Raw genomic sequence first — 19,973 nt, 5'->3', positions numbered from 1 at the left:
AGACAGTTACATGTTAGGAGTGACGTCTCTGAGGAAAATAAACATGCTGTTTCTCATGAAAAACCCCCTCCCTGATGGAAGGGAGGTTTCCGCTCATTCTCTCTTTCTACTAAGTTTGAATAACAGTTCATCACAGCTTAAAATGCAGCTTGGGCATCTAGATACCATGAACACACCTCTGGGTCAAGACCCCCTGTGTTGGTGTCAGAACAAAAACTGACCCACAGTGCCACCCCAACCCCAGAAAGCAAGAGCACCAGGGACAGGTGGAGAAACAGGGAAGGACACTGCAGTGCTACCAGAAAATAAAGCAAGGACAGAAAGGCAGACGGGCATGCTGTGGAACCTTCTCCTGACCCGGCTGTGCTGTTGCCACTCACATAATGACACTGTGAAGCAAGTACTTGTAGCACCTTTTTTGAGTACCACGTTGCAGGAACCCTTCACCTGGAGGTCCAGCTGCTGAGGTGGAGACTCGTGACCTGGACTTTGGGGCAGAGGGTCTGCTGGGGAGGAGAGGAGACCAGCGGTTGCACTGGGAAATGTGTCTGCACTGCAGGGGATGGCAGGGGGGTCCTGAATCCTGTCTCAAGCATTTCAGGTTGTAGCTCCCTCTCCCTGCCCACGTCTTTGCTGCCTGCAGCTGTGTCTCTGTCCCTGAGTCTGCTCCCTGTCAGTGTCACAGACCCCGTCCCACCCGCTGTGTGCACAGTCTGTCCTGCTCACACCTCCTGGCACTGCCCAGGGGCAGCTCTGTGTGTGCAGGGGCTCAGGAGCAGCTCAGACACGTCCTAACGAGAACTGGGGTCTCAGTGTCTTCTCCAAAGAGAGAAATAAATCCCCATCGCCCACTGCACACCCAGACGAGCAAGAGTGGAAAACTGAAAGCACACACTGCTTCCCTTCTGGCTGTTCCTGTATTGATGTCCTTGTTCTGAAGGACCCTCTGCCATGTCTGTGGGGTTGATCTGGAGCTCTGAGCAGCCCTGACCCACACAGCCCCCTTCAACCCCACAAGCTCCGTACCTGCCCTGCCGGGGGTCGCTCCTTCCCCCCACAGCTGCTGCCATGGGATCTCCCGGGCAGGCTGAGCGCTGACCCTGTCAGGCGGCAGAGTCCCTGCCCCAGCACAGCCCTGGGGTGCAGGGACCCTGCTCTGCAGGACAGCCCTGGGCACCCCTGGGTGCTCACCCGGCTTCACAGCTGTTCAACATGGCCTGACAAGAGCCCCGTCCTTACAGATCCCACAAGCTGTGCCTGTGCCAGTTTTAGGAGATGCCTCCAGGAGCTACAGCTGCACTGCCCTGCACCAGAGACTTACCATGGCAAGGGCTGCAAAGGTTTCTCCTCCAGTGAGCTCTCAGTCATCCTCCCAGTCCTGACCACCTTTAATCTCTCTCTGCCTTGCTCGTCTGCTGAGATCCCCAGGCAGAGCCCTCAGCCCTGCTGCGTGTGCAGAGGAGCTGCTCCTGGGCAGAGCTGTCTCTCTGCAGCGCTGCCGCTGCCATGAGCTCCCTGTGTCCCAGGAGCCCAGCCCAGCTCAGCAGCACAGAAGCAGCACAAGGTGCTTTAATGACCCCTCTGGTGGGTTTGGTGCTGAGTCCATGGACCTCAGACCCTGGAGGAAGTTGATGAAACCTCTGAAGAAATCAAAGTCAGGTTCAAACTCCAAAGTTTCTTGTAACGTTAATGGGTCCCACTGAGGGACACAACTGAGAAACCATCCCAGGTGTCTGGTCAGAGAAGAAAATTGGAGGTAGAGATGACAGGTCAGGAGAAGCAAAGTAAATGTCTCTCTGATGCTGAGTAAACCTGGATGTGTTTCATTAGACAAAGGGCCAGGCCCTGAACCCCAGCCCTGGGAAGTCAGATCCTGTCCCTCCCACGTTGCCCAGGGCCCTTCCTGGGACAGTGTGATGTGAGGCTGTGCAAGGCCAAAGGTAGGACTACGGTCCCACACCTCCCAGCTTCCTGGCTGGGGACAAGGAGGCCATGAGGTCCCTGTGCTGGAAGGACAAGGTGTCTCCTCACAGGCATCAGAGGTGCAGACAACAGCCATAGCCAAGGGGAGAAGGAGCTCGTGTCTGGTGGGGCTTTCAGCCTCTTTAAATCCCATGATCATCTCCACGACAGCCTGTCCTGTGCTGTGGCATCCCCTGCATCTCTTTCCCTGCAGGCTGGAGACATCCCCCCTGCTGCCCCACCTTGCTCTTGTCTGAGCACCTTCCTTCCTTTGCTGAGGTCTCTCCATCCTCCCCAGCTGGTCCTTGAAGCACAAAGCCTTGGGCTCATGCAGACTCCCTCTGCTGACCTGCTCCCCCACAGCACTGCCCTTCCAGTCACATTCCTTTCTGCTCATGTCCAGCCTGGACCTCCCCAGCTGCACTTTGGGCCATTATTTCTTTCTCATGCTCTATCCCACTATGAAGAAACCTCCACCACCTCTGAAACCACCCTTCAAGCACTCTCAGGCTACTCCTGCACTGCTGCAGCCTCCCCAGCGCTGCTAGGCCAAAGCAGCCCAGGTCCCTCAGCATCCCACACCATGTGCACAAGGTGCTGAACCTGCCTTGGCACAGCCCTGCACTCTCCTGTTCCTCCCTGCTTCTCCGAACTGGGAAGCTGCACGCTGGAACACACCCGTGTGTGTGGGGTCACAGCAGTGCTGAACCGAATGGGATGAGAACTGCAGGTGTCTGGGTCCTCACGCTCCTCCTCATGCAGCCCCATGTGCAGCTGCCTTGTTCATGGTGAGCGTGCACCACGGGCTGGTGTGGGGACCTTGTCGTGCCCAGGCCCTTCTCCTCAGGGTCACTGCTCAGCGTGTCAGGTCCTGCTCTGTCCTGATTGATGGGGTTATTGTGCCACCCTGATACAGAACTGTCCACTTCCCCTTATCAAACTTCAGATCTTTCTGATGGGTGAATTCCAAATTTCCTCAAAGTTGCGTCTCTCCCTGGACAGAAGCTCCATTCGCTCAGCTGTTAATGTTTGCATGCAGATGGCTTATCCTGATTAGGGTGTCTCTCCCAAGAAAACAGGATAAGGAGTTACAGGGCACTACAAATACCGTCTCCTGGAGAAACTGTGGAGTCTTGGGCGTTCAGTACTCATAATGCCAGATGTCTGCACTTTGAGGGGAAGTTTCCCTTCATATGGTAGAGCAGCAGGAATGTGTGGAGCTCTGCCTGGGGACAGACAATGTCAGCTAAACGTTGAGGAGTCAGCATGAGAGGGCAGAACAACATGGGCAATGTTGTGGTGACTGGACATCAGCTACTGATTCACTGATGAGGAAGTGGAATGAGATGAGGCCTCCTTCAGACAAATGAAAGAAGCTTCATGTTTCCAGGGCTGTGTCCTCATGGCAGACCTGAGGTATCCCAATATGTGCAAGGAACCAGCCATCCAGGAGGTTTTGGAACCCATTGACAACATCTTCCTGACACGGGTGACTGAGGAGTCAGTGGGGTGAGGGGCCCTGTGGGACTTCACACTTACAAACCAGAAAGAGTTGGTCAGGATGGAACAGTCAGGGATGGGAAAGTGGAGCTGAGGCTCCTGGGAGATGAGAACAAGGCCAAGAGCAGGATTTCAGGAGAGCAGGATTTGGCCTGCTGAGGGATCTGCTTGGGTCCTATGGGATATGACCTTGGTGTCTGCAGTGCTTTTCTCTCACATTTCCTTTCCTCTCTCCCACCTGCTGTTGTGCAGCGTTTTTTACCCTTTCTCAAATACAATATCCCAGAGGTGCTGCCAGCATCACTGAGTGGCTCAGATTTGGAAAGGAGTGGGTCCATCTTGGAGCACCTGATATTCAGCTCTGTCTGACGTCGATCAAATTCCTTTTGTCTTCTCAGAGAGGTGACAACTGTAGCACAGCCACACTCACCCCCAGTTCCAAAACTTTGGCATGGAAACCCAACATAGGGTGAAAACATGTTCGGGTGTTGCAAACTACAATGGCGAAGTAATGGAAAAGATCTTCTGTCAGCAAAGCAAGGAAATCTCCAGTCAATGAGCAGATTCCTATGGGGAACTGTAATTGCCGTGACATTCATTGGTCAGGCAAATCTGCCAACAGTCCAGAGGATCTCTGGCCAATTGCTTAACATGTCTGCCTGCTGGGCCAAAAAGAGTGATGCTCACCTGGATCTAGAACTGGGAAACAAGGCAGAGCTGGTGAAGGATGTGAACATCAGTGTCCACCTTGTCTGTTGTGACCAGGCCACAATGAGGTCCCAGGCACCAGAGGGGAGGGAGGAAAGCCAGCAGCAGAGCACAGGCTGGTGGGCTCCAGAGGAGAAGAATTTGACATAACGGGGAATGGTGGCCAATAAAGGTTGTGGCATGGAATTAGGTCTGAAGGGTGAAGGAGCTCAGGAAATCTGATAATCCTTACAGGACAGCCTGCTCCAAGCACAAGAATGATCTCTCCAAGTACCAATATAAAAAAGTGCTTGTCTCGTGAGGCTGCTTATCTGAACTGTTGGAGCTCCAGGGCACAAAGGCAGCACACAAGAGTTGGAATCAGTGCAAGCTGCAAAGGAGGAATTTAGAAACCTTGGCCATGGGTGTAGAGATGATGCAAATCTCCCCTGGACTTGATCCCTGAAGGGGAGTGTAAGGGCAGCAAGATGAGCTGGCACAGGGTGAACATGGGACTGCTGCTGAACTTCAAAAGAATAGAATCAGATGAGACTGAGGTTCTTCATGGCTTCTTTGCCTCCATCTTCACCAGCAAGGTCTCCTGGGACTTTGTTCCTGAACTCAGGAGCCTGGAGAACACCCAGCAGTGGATGGAGCTCAAGTCAGGGGTGACCTGAGCAAACTCAGACACCATTACAGAACAGGAGATGGGTCACTTGACCAGCTCCCTGAACACAAGTATCGCTGTGCTGTGGCACCTGAGATTGCCAGGAACACCCACCTCTTGGTCCAGAGGAGTGTGACTCCTCTTGAGGTGTCCTGGCCTGTCTCCTCACTCACATGGGGATTTAGGCACCCACTTTTCTGACATATTCAATCTTTATCAGGAGGCGCTCCACATCGATATGAACTGGAGGCTGCTGATGCCACCTGCTCTGGAAAGGGAGGGAAGAGCGAGCAGAAAAGCCAAAAAATTTGGCTTTATTGCTATTTATTATGGAAATCCTTCTGTTTGGCTATTCTGAAATCTCTCTAATCATCCACACCAGACTCAAAAGCTTTAGGAAAAGTATGCACAGAAGAGACCTTGAGCTTCTCGGTTCTTCCTGGTGCTTATTATAAACTTCCTCGCTCTCTCCAGAGTTCACGGTGAGCTTTCTTGTCCATAACAGCCCCTTTATGACCATGTTTTACTAAATGGGTGTCTTTTTATGATCATTTGTGCAGAAAGGGCAGTCACAGGACAGCACCCAATATATCGAATCGGATGCTGAGTGAAATCCCGTAAAGACCTCATGAGTTACCCGTGTCTGTGTCTCTCCTGGAAGGAGTCTGTCCCAAGAAGGGGATCCAGCTCCTGTCACTCTCTGCAGAGGCACATGAGCAGTGTCCATCACCTGGGGACACAAAGGGTGACGTTTGCCAGACCACCCGTCGTCTGAACCACTTAGATGTGTGCTTGTGGATGGGGTATGGAGCCTTATAGTGCAAATACCTATTTAATTGTCATTGCCAGAGGGGCAACCACAGATGCGGAGTACTATTTTACAGACATTTAAATATAAGCATATAAAACTGACATTCCTAGACAAATTACACAAACACTTGAAGGATTATTCATGCCTTTTAACATGATTATCCTCAGAAGGCCACCAGCTTTGCATCTCAGGAAATGGGATCTAGAGTCCAAGGGCAGGATGGTTTGGGCTCCGTCCTGGGATCTGGAAACTGAAACGTGCTCCCATCTCCCAGCCCCCTGCCCTCCTCAGTGAGGGTGTGAGACATTCTGCCAGCAAGGGCTGAACTCACAGCCATGACCAGTATCTTATGTCAAACTGCAGCCAGTGGTGTCCTGCCAGCTCAGGATTGGAGCTTCCATTGCTGGAGGTGTTTAAAAGACATGGAGATGTGGCGCTTTGGGATATGGTTTAGTGGTGGACTTGGCAGTGTTTGATTTACGGTTGGACTCCATGTTCTTAAGGGTCTTTTCCAGCCTCAGTGATTCTATGATTCTATGATTTAGGATGAAACCATTTCAGTTCCATCACCTCCAGCTTCCCTCAGATGCTGCTGTTGTGTGGCACAACTGTCCTGGCTCTCCTAAATCATAGTATACCAAATACCCCCCAGAAACTTGGGGTTTGCTTCTGCTTTTAACTTCATTGGAGGTTTGTTCATTCTCTCAGTAGCTGCAGTTCAGGATCATGGCAGCAGAGGGCTCATTGACATCGAAAATGCTCTTACAAGCCAGGGCTGTGTGCATCATTTTCCTAAAGGCTTCAAGCTGGGTGTGGATGATTAGAGAAATTTCAGGAACAGCCAAACAGAGAGCATTTCCATAATAAATAGCAATAAAGCCAAATTTCTTCTATTTCCTTCACTGCTCGCCCTTCCCTCCCTTTCCAGAACAGGTGGTATCAGCAGCGTCCAGGTCATATTGATGTGTTGCATCTCCTGATGAAGACTGAATATGTCAGAAAAGTGCATAACTAAATCACCATGTGAGTGAGGAGACAGGCCAGGACACCTCAAGAGGAGTCACACTCCTCTGGACCAAGAGGTGGGTGTTCCTGGCAATCTCAGGTGCCACAGCACAGCAACACTTGTGCTCAGGAGCTGGTCAAGTGACCCATCTCCTGCTCCGTAATGGTGTCTGAGTTTGCTCAGGTCACCCCTGACTTGAGCCCCATCCACTGCTGGGTGTTCTCCAGGCTCCTGAGTTCAGGAACAAAGTCCCAGGAGACCTTGCTGGTGAAGATGGAGGCAAAGAAGCCATGAAGAACCTCAATCCCATCTGATTCCACTCTTATGAAGTTCAGCAGCAGGCCCACGTTCACCCTGTCTATTTTCTTACTGCAAGTTAAGCTCTGTCAGCTCATCTTGCTGCCCTTCCCGTGCAGGTATCAAGTCCAGGGCAGCTATGGCATCATCCCCACATCCATGGACAAGGTTTCTCAATTCCTCCTTTTTAGATTCCCCTGCTCCCACTTCCTGTGTGCTGCCTTTGTGCCCTGCAGCTCCATCAGTGCAGAGGAGCAGCCTCACAAGATAAATGCTTCTGTTCATGTGTGCTTGGGGAGGTCATTCTTGTGCTTGGAGCAGGCTGTCCTGTAAGGATTATCAGATTTCCTGAGCTCCTTCACCCCTCAGATCTACTTCCATGTCACCACTTTGCCCACCATCCCCCAGTATGTCCAAGTCTTCTCCTCCGGAGCCCACCAGCCTGTGCTCTGCTGCTGGCCTTCCTCCCTCCCCTCTGGTGCCAAGCACCACTCTGTGTCCTGGTCATGACAGCCAAGGTGGACACTGATATTCACATCCCTCACCAGCTCTTCCTTGTGTTCCAGTTCCAGATCCAGGTGCTAATCTCTAATCATCCACACCCAGCTTGAAGCCTTTAGGAAAATGATGCACAGAGCATTGGCTTGTAAGAGCATTTTCGATGTCAATGAGCCCTCTGGTTCCATGATCCTGAGCTGCAGCTACTGAGAGAATGAACAAGCCTCCAATGAAGTTAAAAGCAGAAGCAAACCCCAAGTTTCTGGGGGTATTTGGGACCCCCTGAAGGGCCATCACTGACACAGCTGTGAAGGAAACAACCAGTGCAGGTCCCTGTCCCTGGGGGCTGGTGAAGGAAAGACTTGGAGACACTGGTTCCAGGTGGTGAGGGCCATGTGGAGGTGGCTCTGATGCCATGTGAGCCTTTGATGCTTGTTCATCATCAGAATGGCTGAGCCCTGACCCCTGGGACCTGGTAAATTTTTCTCAAGTCCAGGTGCTCCCCTCTGGTGCCTGGGACCTCACTGCGGCCTGGTCACAACAGACAAGGTGGACACTGATGTTCACATCCTTCACCAGCTCTGCCTTGTTTCCCAGTTCTAGATCCAGGTGAGTATCACTCTTTTTGGCCCAGCAGGCAGACATGTTAAGCAATTGGCCAGAGATCCTCTGGACTGTTGGCAGATTTGCCTGACCAATGAATGTCACGGCAATTAGAGTTCCCCATAGGAATCTGCTCATTGACTGGAGATTTCCTTGCTTTGCTGACAGAAGATCTTTTCCATTACTTCTCCATTGTCAAGTAGTTTGCAACACCCGAACATGTCTCACCCTATGTTGGGTTTCCATGCCAAAGTCTTGGAACTGGGGGTGAGTGTGGCTGTGCTACAGTTGTCACCTCTCTGAGAAGACAACAGAAATTTGACCAACGTCAGACAGAGCTGATGTCAGCTGCTCCAAGATGGACCCACTCCTTGCCAAATCTGAGCCACTCAGTGATGCTGGCAGCACCTCTGGGATATTGTATTTGAGAAAGGGTAAAAAACGCTGCACAGCAGCAGGTGGGAGAGAGGAGGGAGGAGATGTGAGAGAAAAGCACTGCAGACACCAAGGTCATATCCCACAGGACTCAAGCAGGTCCCTCAGCAGGCCAAATCCTGCTCTGCTGAAATCCTGCTCTTGGCCTTGTTCTCATCTCCCAGGAGCCTCAGCTCCACTTTCCCATCCCTGACTGTTCCATCCTGACCAACTCTTTCTGGTTTATAAGTGTGAAGTCCCACAGGGCCCCTCACCCCACTGACTCCTCAGTCACCCATGTCAGGAAGATGTTGTCAATGAGCTCCAAAACCCGCCTTGTCCCCAGCCAGGATCCTGGGAGGTGTGGGACCATAGTCCTGCCCTTGGCCTTGCACAGCCCCACATCACACTGTCCCAGGAAGGGCCTGGGCAACGTGGGAGGGACAGGATCTGACTCCCCAGGGTTGGGGGTCAGGACTTAGTCCTTTGGTTAATGAAACACATCCAGGTTTACTCAGCATAAGAGAGACCTTTACACTGATTTTCCTGACCTGTCATCACTGCCTCCAGTTTTCTGCACTAACCAGACTCCGGGGTCATTTCTTCAGTTGTGTCCCTCAGTGGGACCCGTTTATATTACAGAAAACTTTGGAGTTTGAATCTGACTTTGACTTCTTGCGAAGTTTCTTCACGTTCCCCTCAGGGTCTGAGGTCCATGGACACAGCCCCAAACCCACCAGAGGGGTCATTAAAGCGCCTTGGGCTGCTCCTGTGCTGCTGAGCTGAGCTGGGCTCCTGGGACACAGGGAGCTCATGGAAGCGGCAGCGCTGCAGAGAGACAGCTCTGCCCAGGAGCAGCTCCTCTGCACACGCAGCAGGGCTGAGGGCTCTGCCTGCAGCACCGAGGGCACGGGAGACAGGCAGAGAGAGGGAAACGCAGTCTGGGCTGGGAGGATGCTGAGAGATCACTGGAAATGAAATCCACACAGATATGAAGCCTGTGGCTGCAGGGCAGTGAACCTGCAAATCATGGTAGGATCTCAGAAAGCTGACACTTTGCAGAGCCTGTGAGAGGTGTAAGTACAGCTCTCAGAAGTTCTCTGATCAGAGGGGAGGATGTGCTGCAGAGCAGGGATTGCCTTCTGCACTATCAGTGACAAGACGTGAATACTGCGTTCTCCCCAGGGTGGCTGTGGGGGTGTAAATGTAAATGTGCAGGCAGGGGTGCCCAGGGCTGTCCTGCAGAGCAGGGTCCCTGCACCCCAGGGCTGTGCCGGGCAGGGACTCTGCCGCCTGCCAGGGTCAGCGCTCAGCCTGCCTGGGGGATCCCAACAACACTGAGGGGAGAAGCTGTGGCAGGAAGGAGCGACCCCTGGCAGGGCAGGGTCCTTCTGCTGCTGGGTTCTCCGTGGGTCGGGGCTGCTCACAGCTCCAGCTCATTCCAGAATATTGACAAGAGGAGGTTTCAAGGAGAAGACAAAGAGTACTACAAAGATAAGGAACCTCCCCGAGGCTGTGTTTTCAGTCTCCTACTCTGGGGAATGGGTGGTGATTAAGGCAGTTCTTAATTTTAAACAAATACTTGAGACACATGAACTGCAGTAGGTCTTCAAGAGAATCCTGGCATGCCTTGCCTCTCCTCTGCCTATGCAGAACCAGCATCACCTTTGCTGGACACCTTACACTTAATCTGTAATCTGTTTTCCAGCCTGCAAACAGGAAGATGCCCCCAGGCAGTGCCCTGTGAACAGGCAGGATCTGTAGGGCCAGAGGGAGGGCACAGAGGGTGGGATGGTCTGTGAGCACTGACAGGGAAGAGACATGGACAGGGAAACACCTCCCAGGGGAGAATCTCCAGGCAGCAGGGAAATGATCAGAAATGAGAGGAAACCAAACCCGGAATTGTTATGGGAGGGAGAACAGAGAAAAGTCCCTGTGATCCCCTGCAGTGCAGATCCCTCCTGTGAGCAGCCCCCTGGCCTCCTCTCCCACCCAGCAAAGCCTCTGCCCTCAGGGCCGGGGGCTCCAAGGCATGAAGCAGCTCCTGTGCAGCCAGAGCTCCAGTTCCTCTGCAGAGCACAGGGGCTGAGAGCAGCTGCCCGGCAATGTTGGTGTCTGGGAGGTGGCTGCACAGCTGGGGAAGGGTGACGCTGTCTGAGTGCCCGGCTGCCTCTGCCCTGGCCTCTCTCACACCCACCCTCACTGCATTTTCCTTCTTGCTCCCCTGCTCTGGGTCACTGCTGTTGGGATCTTGTTCTTGCTGTCAGGCTCTCTGGGGATGGCAGTTTCAGCTGCAGAGTCACAGCCTGATCTTGTGGGTCCTTTCCTGCAGGTGTGTCCATGGGCACACGTGTCCCAGCTTTGCTCTGACCTGTGGGCTGTGGGCAATGCAGTCTGTGGGGCTGGGGAATGAGCTGTGTGTGTCCTGGGCTAAGCGTGGGGTGCTGAGACCTTAGGAAAGGGTGAGACATGTCATGGTTTTAGGTGGGTCCCTCTGCTTTCAGCAGTGCCTGGTGGCTTTTCAGGTTAACGTGGGAGTATGATCAGCCCCCATGTCAGAAAGGTGCCAGCCCAGGGCAGCTGGAGCAAGAGAGAGGGACAGAGCAGATGCCCTCACTCTGCACTGACCCACAGGCACCCTCTGGTCTTGCAGGGCTCACTCTGTTCTCCCTGAGTGCAGCAGAAATGCTGAGGGTTTCTGACACCCAACAAGACTCTGCAGTGAATATGGGGGGAGGTGTAAAAAAACCTGGAACTCCTAAACTACCTTCACCTTCTCTGTTCCCTATCACTGGGAAAGCAAGTGCTGACAGCCCTTCTGTGTTAGCAGAACCAGGACAGTCTCCACCATTCCCGTGGCCCCACTTCTGCAGAGCTGGGCTGACTTATCGACGACCCATGGGCACAGGCCCTGCTCTTGGTTGCACATTTTCCAGCCCAAGCAGGGCTGCAGCCACAGTGCTGAAAAAGGTACTCCTAGAAAAACAAAAGAGTGTCTGTGTGTGACAGGGGAGGGTCTATGGGAGTTGGTTTGATTTTTGTCAGAGAACTCTTCCCTGGCTTCTCACTGTCTTTTTTTTTTTTTCTCCTATGACAGCGTCCCGTGCTCAGGAAAAGCAAATGTCCAACAGCAGCTCCATCACCCAGTTCCTCCTCCTGCTGTTCGCAGACACACGGGAGCTGCAGCTCTTGCACTTCTGGCTCTTCCTGGGCATCTACCTGGCTGCCCTCCTGGGCAACGGCCTCATCATCACCACCATAGCTTGTGACCAGCACCTCCACACCCCCATGTACTTCTTCCTGCTCAACCTCGCCCTCCTCGATCTGGGCTGCATCTCCACCATTGTCCCCAAATCCATGGCCAATTCCCTCTGGGACACCAGGGACATCTCATACTCAGGATGTGCTGCACAGATCTTTTTTTTCTTTTTCTGTGCTACAGCAGAATATTCACTTCTCACCATCATGTCGTACGACCGCTATGTTGCCATCTGCAAACCCCTGCACTACGGGACCCTCCTGGGCAGCAGAGCTTGTGGCCACATGGCAGCAGCTGCCTGGGCCACTGGGTTGCTCAATGCTCTGCTGCACACGGCCAATACATTTTCACTGCCCCTGTGCAAGGGCAATGCCCTGGGCCAGTTCTTCTGTGAAATCCCCCAGATCCTCAAGCTCTCCTGCTCACACTCCTACCTCAGGGAAGTCTGGCTTCTTGTAGTCAGTGTCTGTTTATCGTTTTGCTGTTTTGTGTTCATTGTGGTATCCTATGTGCAGATCTTGAGGGCCGTGCTGAGGATCCCCTCTGAGCAGGGACGGCACAAAGCCTTTTCCACCTGTCTCCCTCACCTGGCCGTGGTCTCTCTCTTTGTCAGCACTGCCGTGTTTGCCAACCTGAAGCCCCCCTCCATCTCCTCTCCATCGCTGGACCTGTTGGTGTCTGTTCTGTACTCAGTGGTTCCTCCAGCAGTGAACCCCCTCATCTACAGCATGAGGAACCAGGAGCTCAAGGATGCCTTGAAGCAACTAATGCCTGGATTCTTTTCAAAGGCATTAAACTTCCCATCTTCTCTATATCACTCATGACATGACTCATGACAGGTCCAACCTGTCTTTTTTATGTTTTGTAGTTTTAGATGAATTTTTGGATTTGGGGGAAGACTTGTTTGGTTTTGCTTTTTTAACTCAAAGAAATGTTATTATTCATCCCACATCTCTGTCCACCTTCATAGATCAAGTCAAAGACCTTGTAAATGAGAAGTCATGCTCTCTGTGTATTTAAAAAAAATAAATGACCCTGCAGTGAATTGTTTGTCTGAGATCCTTCCTCTGCAACCTTTGTGAAGCTCAACACAAGGTGTCTGTGTGCGAAGATGGAGGAAACAGTCCCAGCAGAGCAGCTCTGCCAGGCAGCACCAGCCTTTTTCTTCCCAGAGTCCTTCTCTTTCCACTCCCACACTCTCCTTCTCATCCCTTGTGTTGCTGCAAGGCCTGAGCACTCCCAAGGCTTGGCCGCCGTCCTGCTGTGTGTCAGTCCTGTGACCAGGACAGGCGGTGGGCACTGCTGTGACCGAGCTGGCCTCAGAACAGCATCTCCATCAGCAAGGGTATCTCCTTAGCACAGTGCCTCAAGGGTTAGGTCTTCTTCCAAAGTTCCTTGAAGAACATTCCTTAGTAGCAGACCCTCAAGAGGCTCGTTGCTTTGCTTGTTTCTCTGTGGGCTCAGTGTGAGGAGATCATGGTTCCAGTGTGGCTTTCGAGGGACTTCATGCTGGTTGCTCAGGTGTTGCTTGTTGGTGGCCAGCACCCATGCACAAGGTGAATAAGGCAGGGTCCCTCTGAGCAGTCTCCATGGCCACCCAAGAGCTTGTGTGGGACGTGGTCAGTGGCAGTGACCACCATCAGCTGGGGCTGCCTCCCAGCCTGACCAGTATGGCCCCGCAGAGTCACCACAGCCCACTTGATCTACAGAGTAAAACCCCCAGCTCGGGGCTGTGGGCAGCGTGGGGACAGGGTGCAGGAATGGCAGCCAGGCCAGTGCAGGTGTGCTCTCCTTGGGCAAAGGCTCTGTGGGGAGATGGGACATCCCAGGAGAAGAGCAGGGCACTATTTGTGTGCAGACATGGAAAGAGATACCCTTTGCCTGTGGGTGACAACTTGGATCAGACTGTGCTGTCCCTGGATAGCCTGAGCGTAGCAGACAGATAGACACTGTCACTGACCTCTGTTTCCTCCATTTCATTCTACAGGGTCTGCCCATATGGAGCTTCTCTGCTGGGCTGGGCTGGAAAGTGCTCCAGAGAGGGAAACACCAGTGAAAAGCTGAAGTGTGTGAGCATGGAGGGTGGGGGCACCAAACTGGGAGGAAGGGCTGACACACCAGCTGTGCTGCCATCCAGCGAGACCTGGACAGGTTGAAGGACTGGACAGAGGAGAACCCAAGCTCTACAAGGGCAAGTCCTGCACCTGGGGAGGAATAACCCCAGGCACCACTACAGGTTAGGGGCAGACCTGCTGGAAAACAGCTCTGTGGAGAAGGACTTAGGAGTTCTGGTTGACAGCAGGTTGACCATGAGTCAACAATGTGCCCTTGTGGCCAAGAAGGCCAATGGTACCTGGGGTGCGTTGCGAAGAATGTGACCAGCAGGTCAAGGGAGGTGAAGCCTCCTCCTCTACTCTGCCCTGGTGAGGCTGCATTTGGAGTTACTGGGTCCAGTTCTGGGCTCCCCAGTTTAAGAAGGACAAGAAATTACTGGAGAAAGTGCAGCGGCAGGCTACAAAGATGATGAGGGGTCTGGAGCATCTTTCTGATGAGGAGAGCCTGAGAGAGGGGGTTTGTTCAGCTGGAGAAGTTGAGAGGGGATCTCAAGGGTGGGTGTCAAGAGGATGGACCAGACTACTTTCAGTGGTGCCCAATGATAGCATGAGGGGCAACGGGCACAGGCTGAAGAACAGGAGGTTCCATCTGTATATGAGGATAAACTTCCTTACTTGGAGGGTGACAGAGCCCTGAAACAGGCTGCCCAGAGCAGGTGTGGAGTCTCCTTCTCTGGAGACATTCAAACCCGCCTGGACTTGATCCTGTGCGATCTACTCTGGGTGAACCTGCTTTAGCAGGTGAGTTGGACTGGATGATCTCCAGAGGTCTCTTCAACCCAAACAAGCCTGTGATTCTGTGGGGCACACAGCAGTGGTCTCCCATGGCCAGGCCTGCTGGGAGAGACATAAAAGACCAGGAGAGCATGGTCTGGCCTGTGCCCATGTTCCTGGACACGCTGTGGCAGCTGTCCCAAGACGTTCGTCACAGATCAGCCCATTGCAACCACCATTTTGATTATTGTCCTCTCACCACAGCTGAGAGAGGCTGTTTGTCCCTCCGTGGAAGGACTCTGAGTGACTAGTCAGAAGCCTGAGTGTGCACAGAGGGCAGATGGGAGCATGCACACAGTGTTTGTGGGGGGAAATGAGCCCAAATGACCACAAATGCCTCAGCTATCACTGTGGAGGACATGGAGGCCTGTGGGATGGGTCAAGGTCACTTCATGTTGAGAGTAACTTCCTCAAGAAACTACCTGAATGCAGCACTTGGATGTGCTTCCTTGAACCGAGGTCAGTGTGACCTCCCTGGAGACCTGCATCAGCTCCAGCACCCAGACCCAGCTGCTGCCCGGCTTTCTGAATGATGACGGCACCATCTCTGCTTGCAGCACTGTCACCACTATTTCCTGCAGCTCTTGCCTGTACTGAGTGCTGAGGTGTTGTGTTGTTGATTTCTTTGTTTTCTGGTGGCCACATCCTGCAACCAGTGTTGTCCCTAAGCCACCCGCTTCATTTTGCAAGAGTCACAGGCTGGACAGTCTGTCTCCAGAAGGCAGCTGCACCTTGGCTATGGGGATTTCTATCCCCTACAGTGATCGCTTCATCCTTGCCACAGATATAGTTTTCTGTTTGTATTATACAGCCATTTGTCCCCTTCCTGTTCACATGGGCATCCCATGAATGCATCACTGCTCTCTACTCCAGCGTAGACAGGCACAAGGCCTTCTCCTCCTGAACCTCTCACCTCACCAGTGCCACTGTTTTCTCCAGCACCCTCATCCTGGACTGTGGGATTCTCAGAACAGCCCTCCCAAGATGGTTTGACAAAGTCTTTTTTCTACTCCTTCCCCACATCCCTGCTAAATCCCCTCATGTACAGCTCAAGGACCAGACAGGTTGGGTGCAAGTGGAGCATTAAGAAAAATGGTCAGGAAAGCTTTGAGGTGCACAGAGAGCCCATCAACATGTTGGCCTGCTGTTCTCTCTGAACAGGCCCAGAGGACCTGGACAGCATTTATGGTATTATGAGGCCAGTTGTGTCTCAGACACTCATAATCCAGGCAGAATCCAGCAGGGACATGGCTGGAAAAGAACCTCAGCCTAAATATGACAGATCCTACCCCGGAAGAGATCTTGGAGACAGGTTGTCACATCCATCCCACCTGAGAACATGACGGGACAGCAGAAGGGACATGGTTGTGTGAATCAGAGAAGCTGAAAGGCCAGCAGCACTCATGGAATTTAGGAGATCATGGTGAGATTACTTCTCTCGGGTCAAGTGCAAGACGACTAGAAGAATAACAGGTTGGGATCTCTGCTTGTTGGGCAGTTTCTGAAGTGGCAAAGCTTCCAAAGTAGTGGGAAAAGCAACAGAGAAAAAAAAACAAAGCCACCAAGTGCAGATGGGGAAGCAGAGACTGGTTATCAGGAAGAAAAAATGTCACTGGAAGAGCAGTGCTGTGGGGCAAGAGGTCACCCAGAGGGAGCTGGATCAGCCCATGGTTTGTGTTCCAAAGAGCAGCCAGTGAGGGTGCAGACACAGCAGTGAAGGTGCAGAAATGCTGGGGTGAGAGCAGGTGGGGAAGCGAGATGGGTGTCTGCAGCCTGCAGGGAAAGAGGGGCAGGGGTAGCACCGTGTAGAACAGCTTGTGGTGGAGATGGCAAAGGGCGCTGGCAAGGCTGGAAGGGACCCACAGAACCCAGGTCTCTGTCCCTTTGGCCATGGCAGTTGTCTCTGCAAAAAGGTCTAAGAGAAGACATGTTGTCCTCATGGCACTGGGGCCTCGCTGCCTCCTTGCAGCCCCTTGGGGAAGCCGAAAGTTGTTTACCAGTGTTGTCCTTTCCTGGGCCTTGCACACCCATATCCCACGGTCCCCGGAAGAGCCCTGAGCCATGTGTTTACATCTCATGTGTACAATGAAAACATGGACTTTTGACCTAGTGTTTCATAGAATCATAGGATGTCCTGAGTTGGAAGGACTCACAAGGATCATCAAATCCAACTCCTGTCCCTGCACAGGACACCCCACAGGTCACCCCGTGTGTCTGAGGACATTGTCCAGTCTCTTCTTGAACACTGTCAGGTTGGGGCCATGACACCTCCCTGGGGAGCCTGTTCAGTGTCCAGCACCTTTGGGTGAAGAACCTTTTCCTCATGTCCCACATGACCCTCCCCTGGCACATCTTCCTGTCATTGAGTATAGTAGGAATTTCAAGGATGTTTGCAGAGGTGCCTTTAAGATTTCACAAGTCTATGTTCTATAAAGACAGAGGTTCAACTTGTGAAGCACACAAGGCTAAACCTAAATTAGTGTGATTTGTGTTTTCTAAACTCTGGGTACAGTCACTTAAGTGTATTTACAAATCTCCTTCTTGCCAATCTTCCCTTATATTCCCACACCTACAATTAGTGTCATACTCAGTATAAAGCTGGAGCTGACATTTCTGGCTGGTTACTTCCCTTAGTTCAGATTTGCCAGGTACTTTGGTTAGTTTAGTTTGGAAGTTCCGTTCTGTTGGGAGTTTTGAGTGAGTTTTTTGCTCTTCTGCCATTTTGCAGTTGGCCCTTGGGCCTTTTTGCTCTGTCTTGCTGGGATTGGTTGTTTGGGACCAAGGTGCTCCTTTCTCCAGGACTGGCTGTTCCGTGTGACTGGAGTTACATGACTGAGTATATTTTCTTAATTTAATTTAGTTTGATTTTTTATATTTCATTTTAATTTTTAAATTTCATTTAATTATATATATAGTAGTAGTAGTATATTATATTATTTTTATTGTCTTATTAAAATGCTATTTCTGAACCCACGGGTTTCTCCATTCCCTTCGGTTATCTTCCATATCGCACTTAATAGGTTGAGGGACTACATGAGCAGCTATTGTGGTCTTAGTTGCTGGCTGGGGTAGAACATTGAGAGGGAAGGATAGTAGTGGCTCAAGAACTCTTGAAAATCACTTTCCAAGATGATGGCACTTGTTTTTGTTGTTTTTTTTTTGGAGTGGGAAACAGCATGAGAAAGGAAAACCATCAGAAACTGCAGCTCTGGAGGTCCAGAGTGGAGCTCAGGATGAAGAAATGTCATTCTGAGCAGAGTGCTGTGGTAATTCAGAGGGACTCTGGATCAGCCATGACTTTGTGTTTCCAGGAACAGCTGGTGAGGATGGAGAGACAGAAGCACAGGTGGGGACACACTGGGGTGAGAACAAGGTGGGGAAGTGAATGGGGTGTCTGCAGCCTGTGGGGAAACAGCCACAGGCCTGGGACAGTGCAGGATGGACCGTGGTGGACATGGCCAAGGGCGCTGGCAAAGCTGGATGTCCCTGCAAGAGCCAAGGTCTTTTTCCCACTGGCTATGGCTGATGTCCCTGCCAGCGAGGCCTAAGAGGAGACACATGGTTGTCATGGCCATGGCACCCCATTGCCTCCTTGCACCCCCAGGGAGTGTCACACCATTGTCCTGCACTGGGCATCGCACTCCCCACAGCCCCAGGAAGAACCTGAGCCACACGTGAGGGACAGGATCTCCCTTCCTAGGGGCAGGGTGTCAAGGCTTGGCCATTGTCCTTCATCAGACAAACCAAGGGTTTTCTCAGCATCAGAGCTGCTGCACTTTGCCTTTGCCTGATGCAATCACTGCCTCCAATTATCTGCTCTAACGAGTCCCTGGGGAGGCTTTGTCAGTAACAGCCCTCAGTGGGGCCCATTAATGCTGCAAGGTACTTTGGAGTTTGCTTCTGGCTTGGACTTCTTGAGCAGATTCTTCAGTCTGTCCTTGGTATCTGAGGTTCATGGACTCAGCACCAAATACACCATGGGGCTCATTAAAACACAGAAAGCCCTAACAAGCAATGTTTCTTTCCGTTATTTTCTTCAGATCTTCAAGCCTTGTTGAACTAACTAAAGAGGTTTCAAAGGGACACTTGCTGATGAAGATTTCAAAGAAGATTTCATAAAGGATGTTTCTTCTTCCCAGGGCGTTTTCTGTCATTTTCCAGTGTATAGAAGAAGTGACAGCAGCATTAAACACTGGACATTGATCCGAGCGTCTCCTGAAGACATCTGGACAGGCAGGAGAACAGTCCCTTGAGGCTGGACACTGTATGGACAACCTGGCTCCTCACCCCCATCCCATTCTGTCGGTACCCTCACTGGCCACAAGAGATTGCATCACTTTTCCTACATCAGACTTCTCCACTGAGCTCTGCAGGAGATGCTGCAGCTCCTGTGCATCAGCTCCACCTGCTCTCCTGTGCAAACACTGCACAGTTTAATAAACAGCAAAACACTTTCCTCAGCTGTGTGTGTAAGCTGGATCTGATGAGGTCCAGCATCCAAAAGGGACAGCCACACAAGAACTGATTTAGACAGAGAGATAGGAGAGGGTAGAAATAAACAGCACCCCAGATACAGCATCTGAGATACAGCATCCCAGATACAGTATCCCAGATACAGCATCCCATATACAGTAATCCAGATACAGCATTCTAGATACAGTATCCTAGATACAGCATCCCAGATACAGCATCCCAGACACAGTATCCTAAATACAGCATCCAAGATACAGCATCCCTGATACAGCATTCGAGAAAAAGCATCCTAGATTCAGCATCCCAGATTCAGCATCCAAGATACAGCATCCCAGATAGCAACCTAGATACAGTATCCCAGATACACTATACCAGATACAGTATCCCAGATACAACATCCCAGATACAGAATCCTAGATACAGTATCCCACATACAGTATCCTAGATACAGTATCGCACATAGAGCATCCTAGATACAGCATCCCAGATACAGCATCCTAGATACAGCATCCTAGCTACAGCATCCCAGATACAGCATTCCAGATACAGCCTCCCAGATACAGCCTAACAGATACAGCATCCTAGATACAGCATACCAGACAGAGCATCCTAGATACAGTATTCCACATACAGCATCCCATATACAGCATCCAAGATACAGCATAGCAGATACAGCATCCGAGATAGAGCATCCCGGATACAGCATCCAAGATACAAAGTCCTAAATACAGCATCCCAGATACAGCATCCTTGATACAGCATCCTTGATACAGAATCCCAGATACAGCCTTCTAGATACAGGATCCTAGATGCAGTATCCCAGATACAGCATCCCAGATACAGCACCTTAGATGCAGTATCCCAGATACATTAGCCCAGATACAGTATCCCACATACAGCATCCCAGA

At 51.7% G+C, this 19,973-nt stretch overlaps 1 protein-coding gene and 1 long non-coding RNA gene across 2 annotated transcripts in view; both read left to right on the top strand.

Moving 5' to 3' along the window:
• The window catches only part of LOC309452444, a 259,074-nt gene that overhangs the window by 45,487 nt on the left and 193,614 nt on the right, over nucleotides 1–19,973 (top strand). The window lies entirely within an intron of this gene.
• LOC309452447 (olfactory receptor 14I1-like) lies at nucleotides 11,566–12,528 on the top strand (the record flags this gene model as incomplete). The annotated part of the gene is made up of 2 exons (XM_082077068.1): nucleotides 11,566–11,859; nucleotides 12,220–12,528. The coding sequence occupies 2 exons, from the start codon at nucleotides 11,566–11,568 to the stop codon at nucleotides 12,526–12,528; spliced, it is 603 nt and encodes a 200-aa protein (XP_081933194.1).

This window comes from Streptopelia decaocto (assembly GCF_964273445.1).
Source record: "Streptopelia decaocto genome assembly, contig: HAP1_SCAFFOLD_60, whole genome shotgun sequence".
NCBI lineage: Eukaryota > Metazoa > Chordata > Aves > Columbiformes > Columbidae > Streptopelia > Streptopelia decaocto.
The sequence above is the reverse complement of the archived record's forward strand: the minus strand, read 5'-3'. Positions and strand labels throughout refer to the sequence as shown.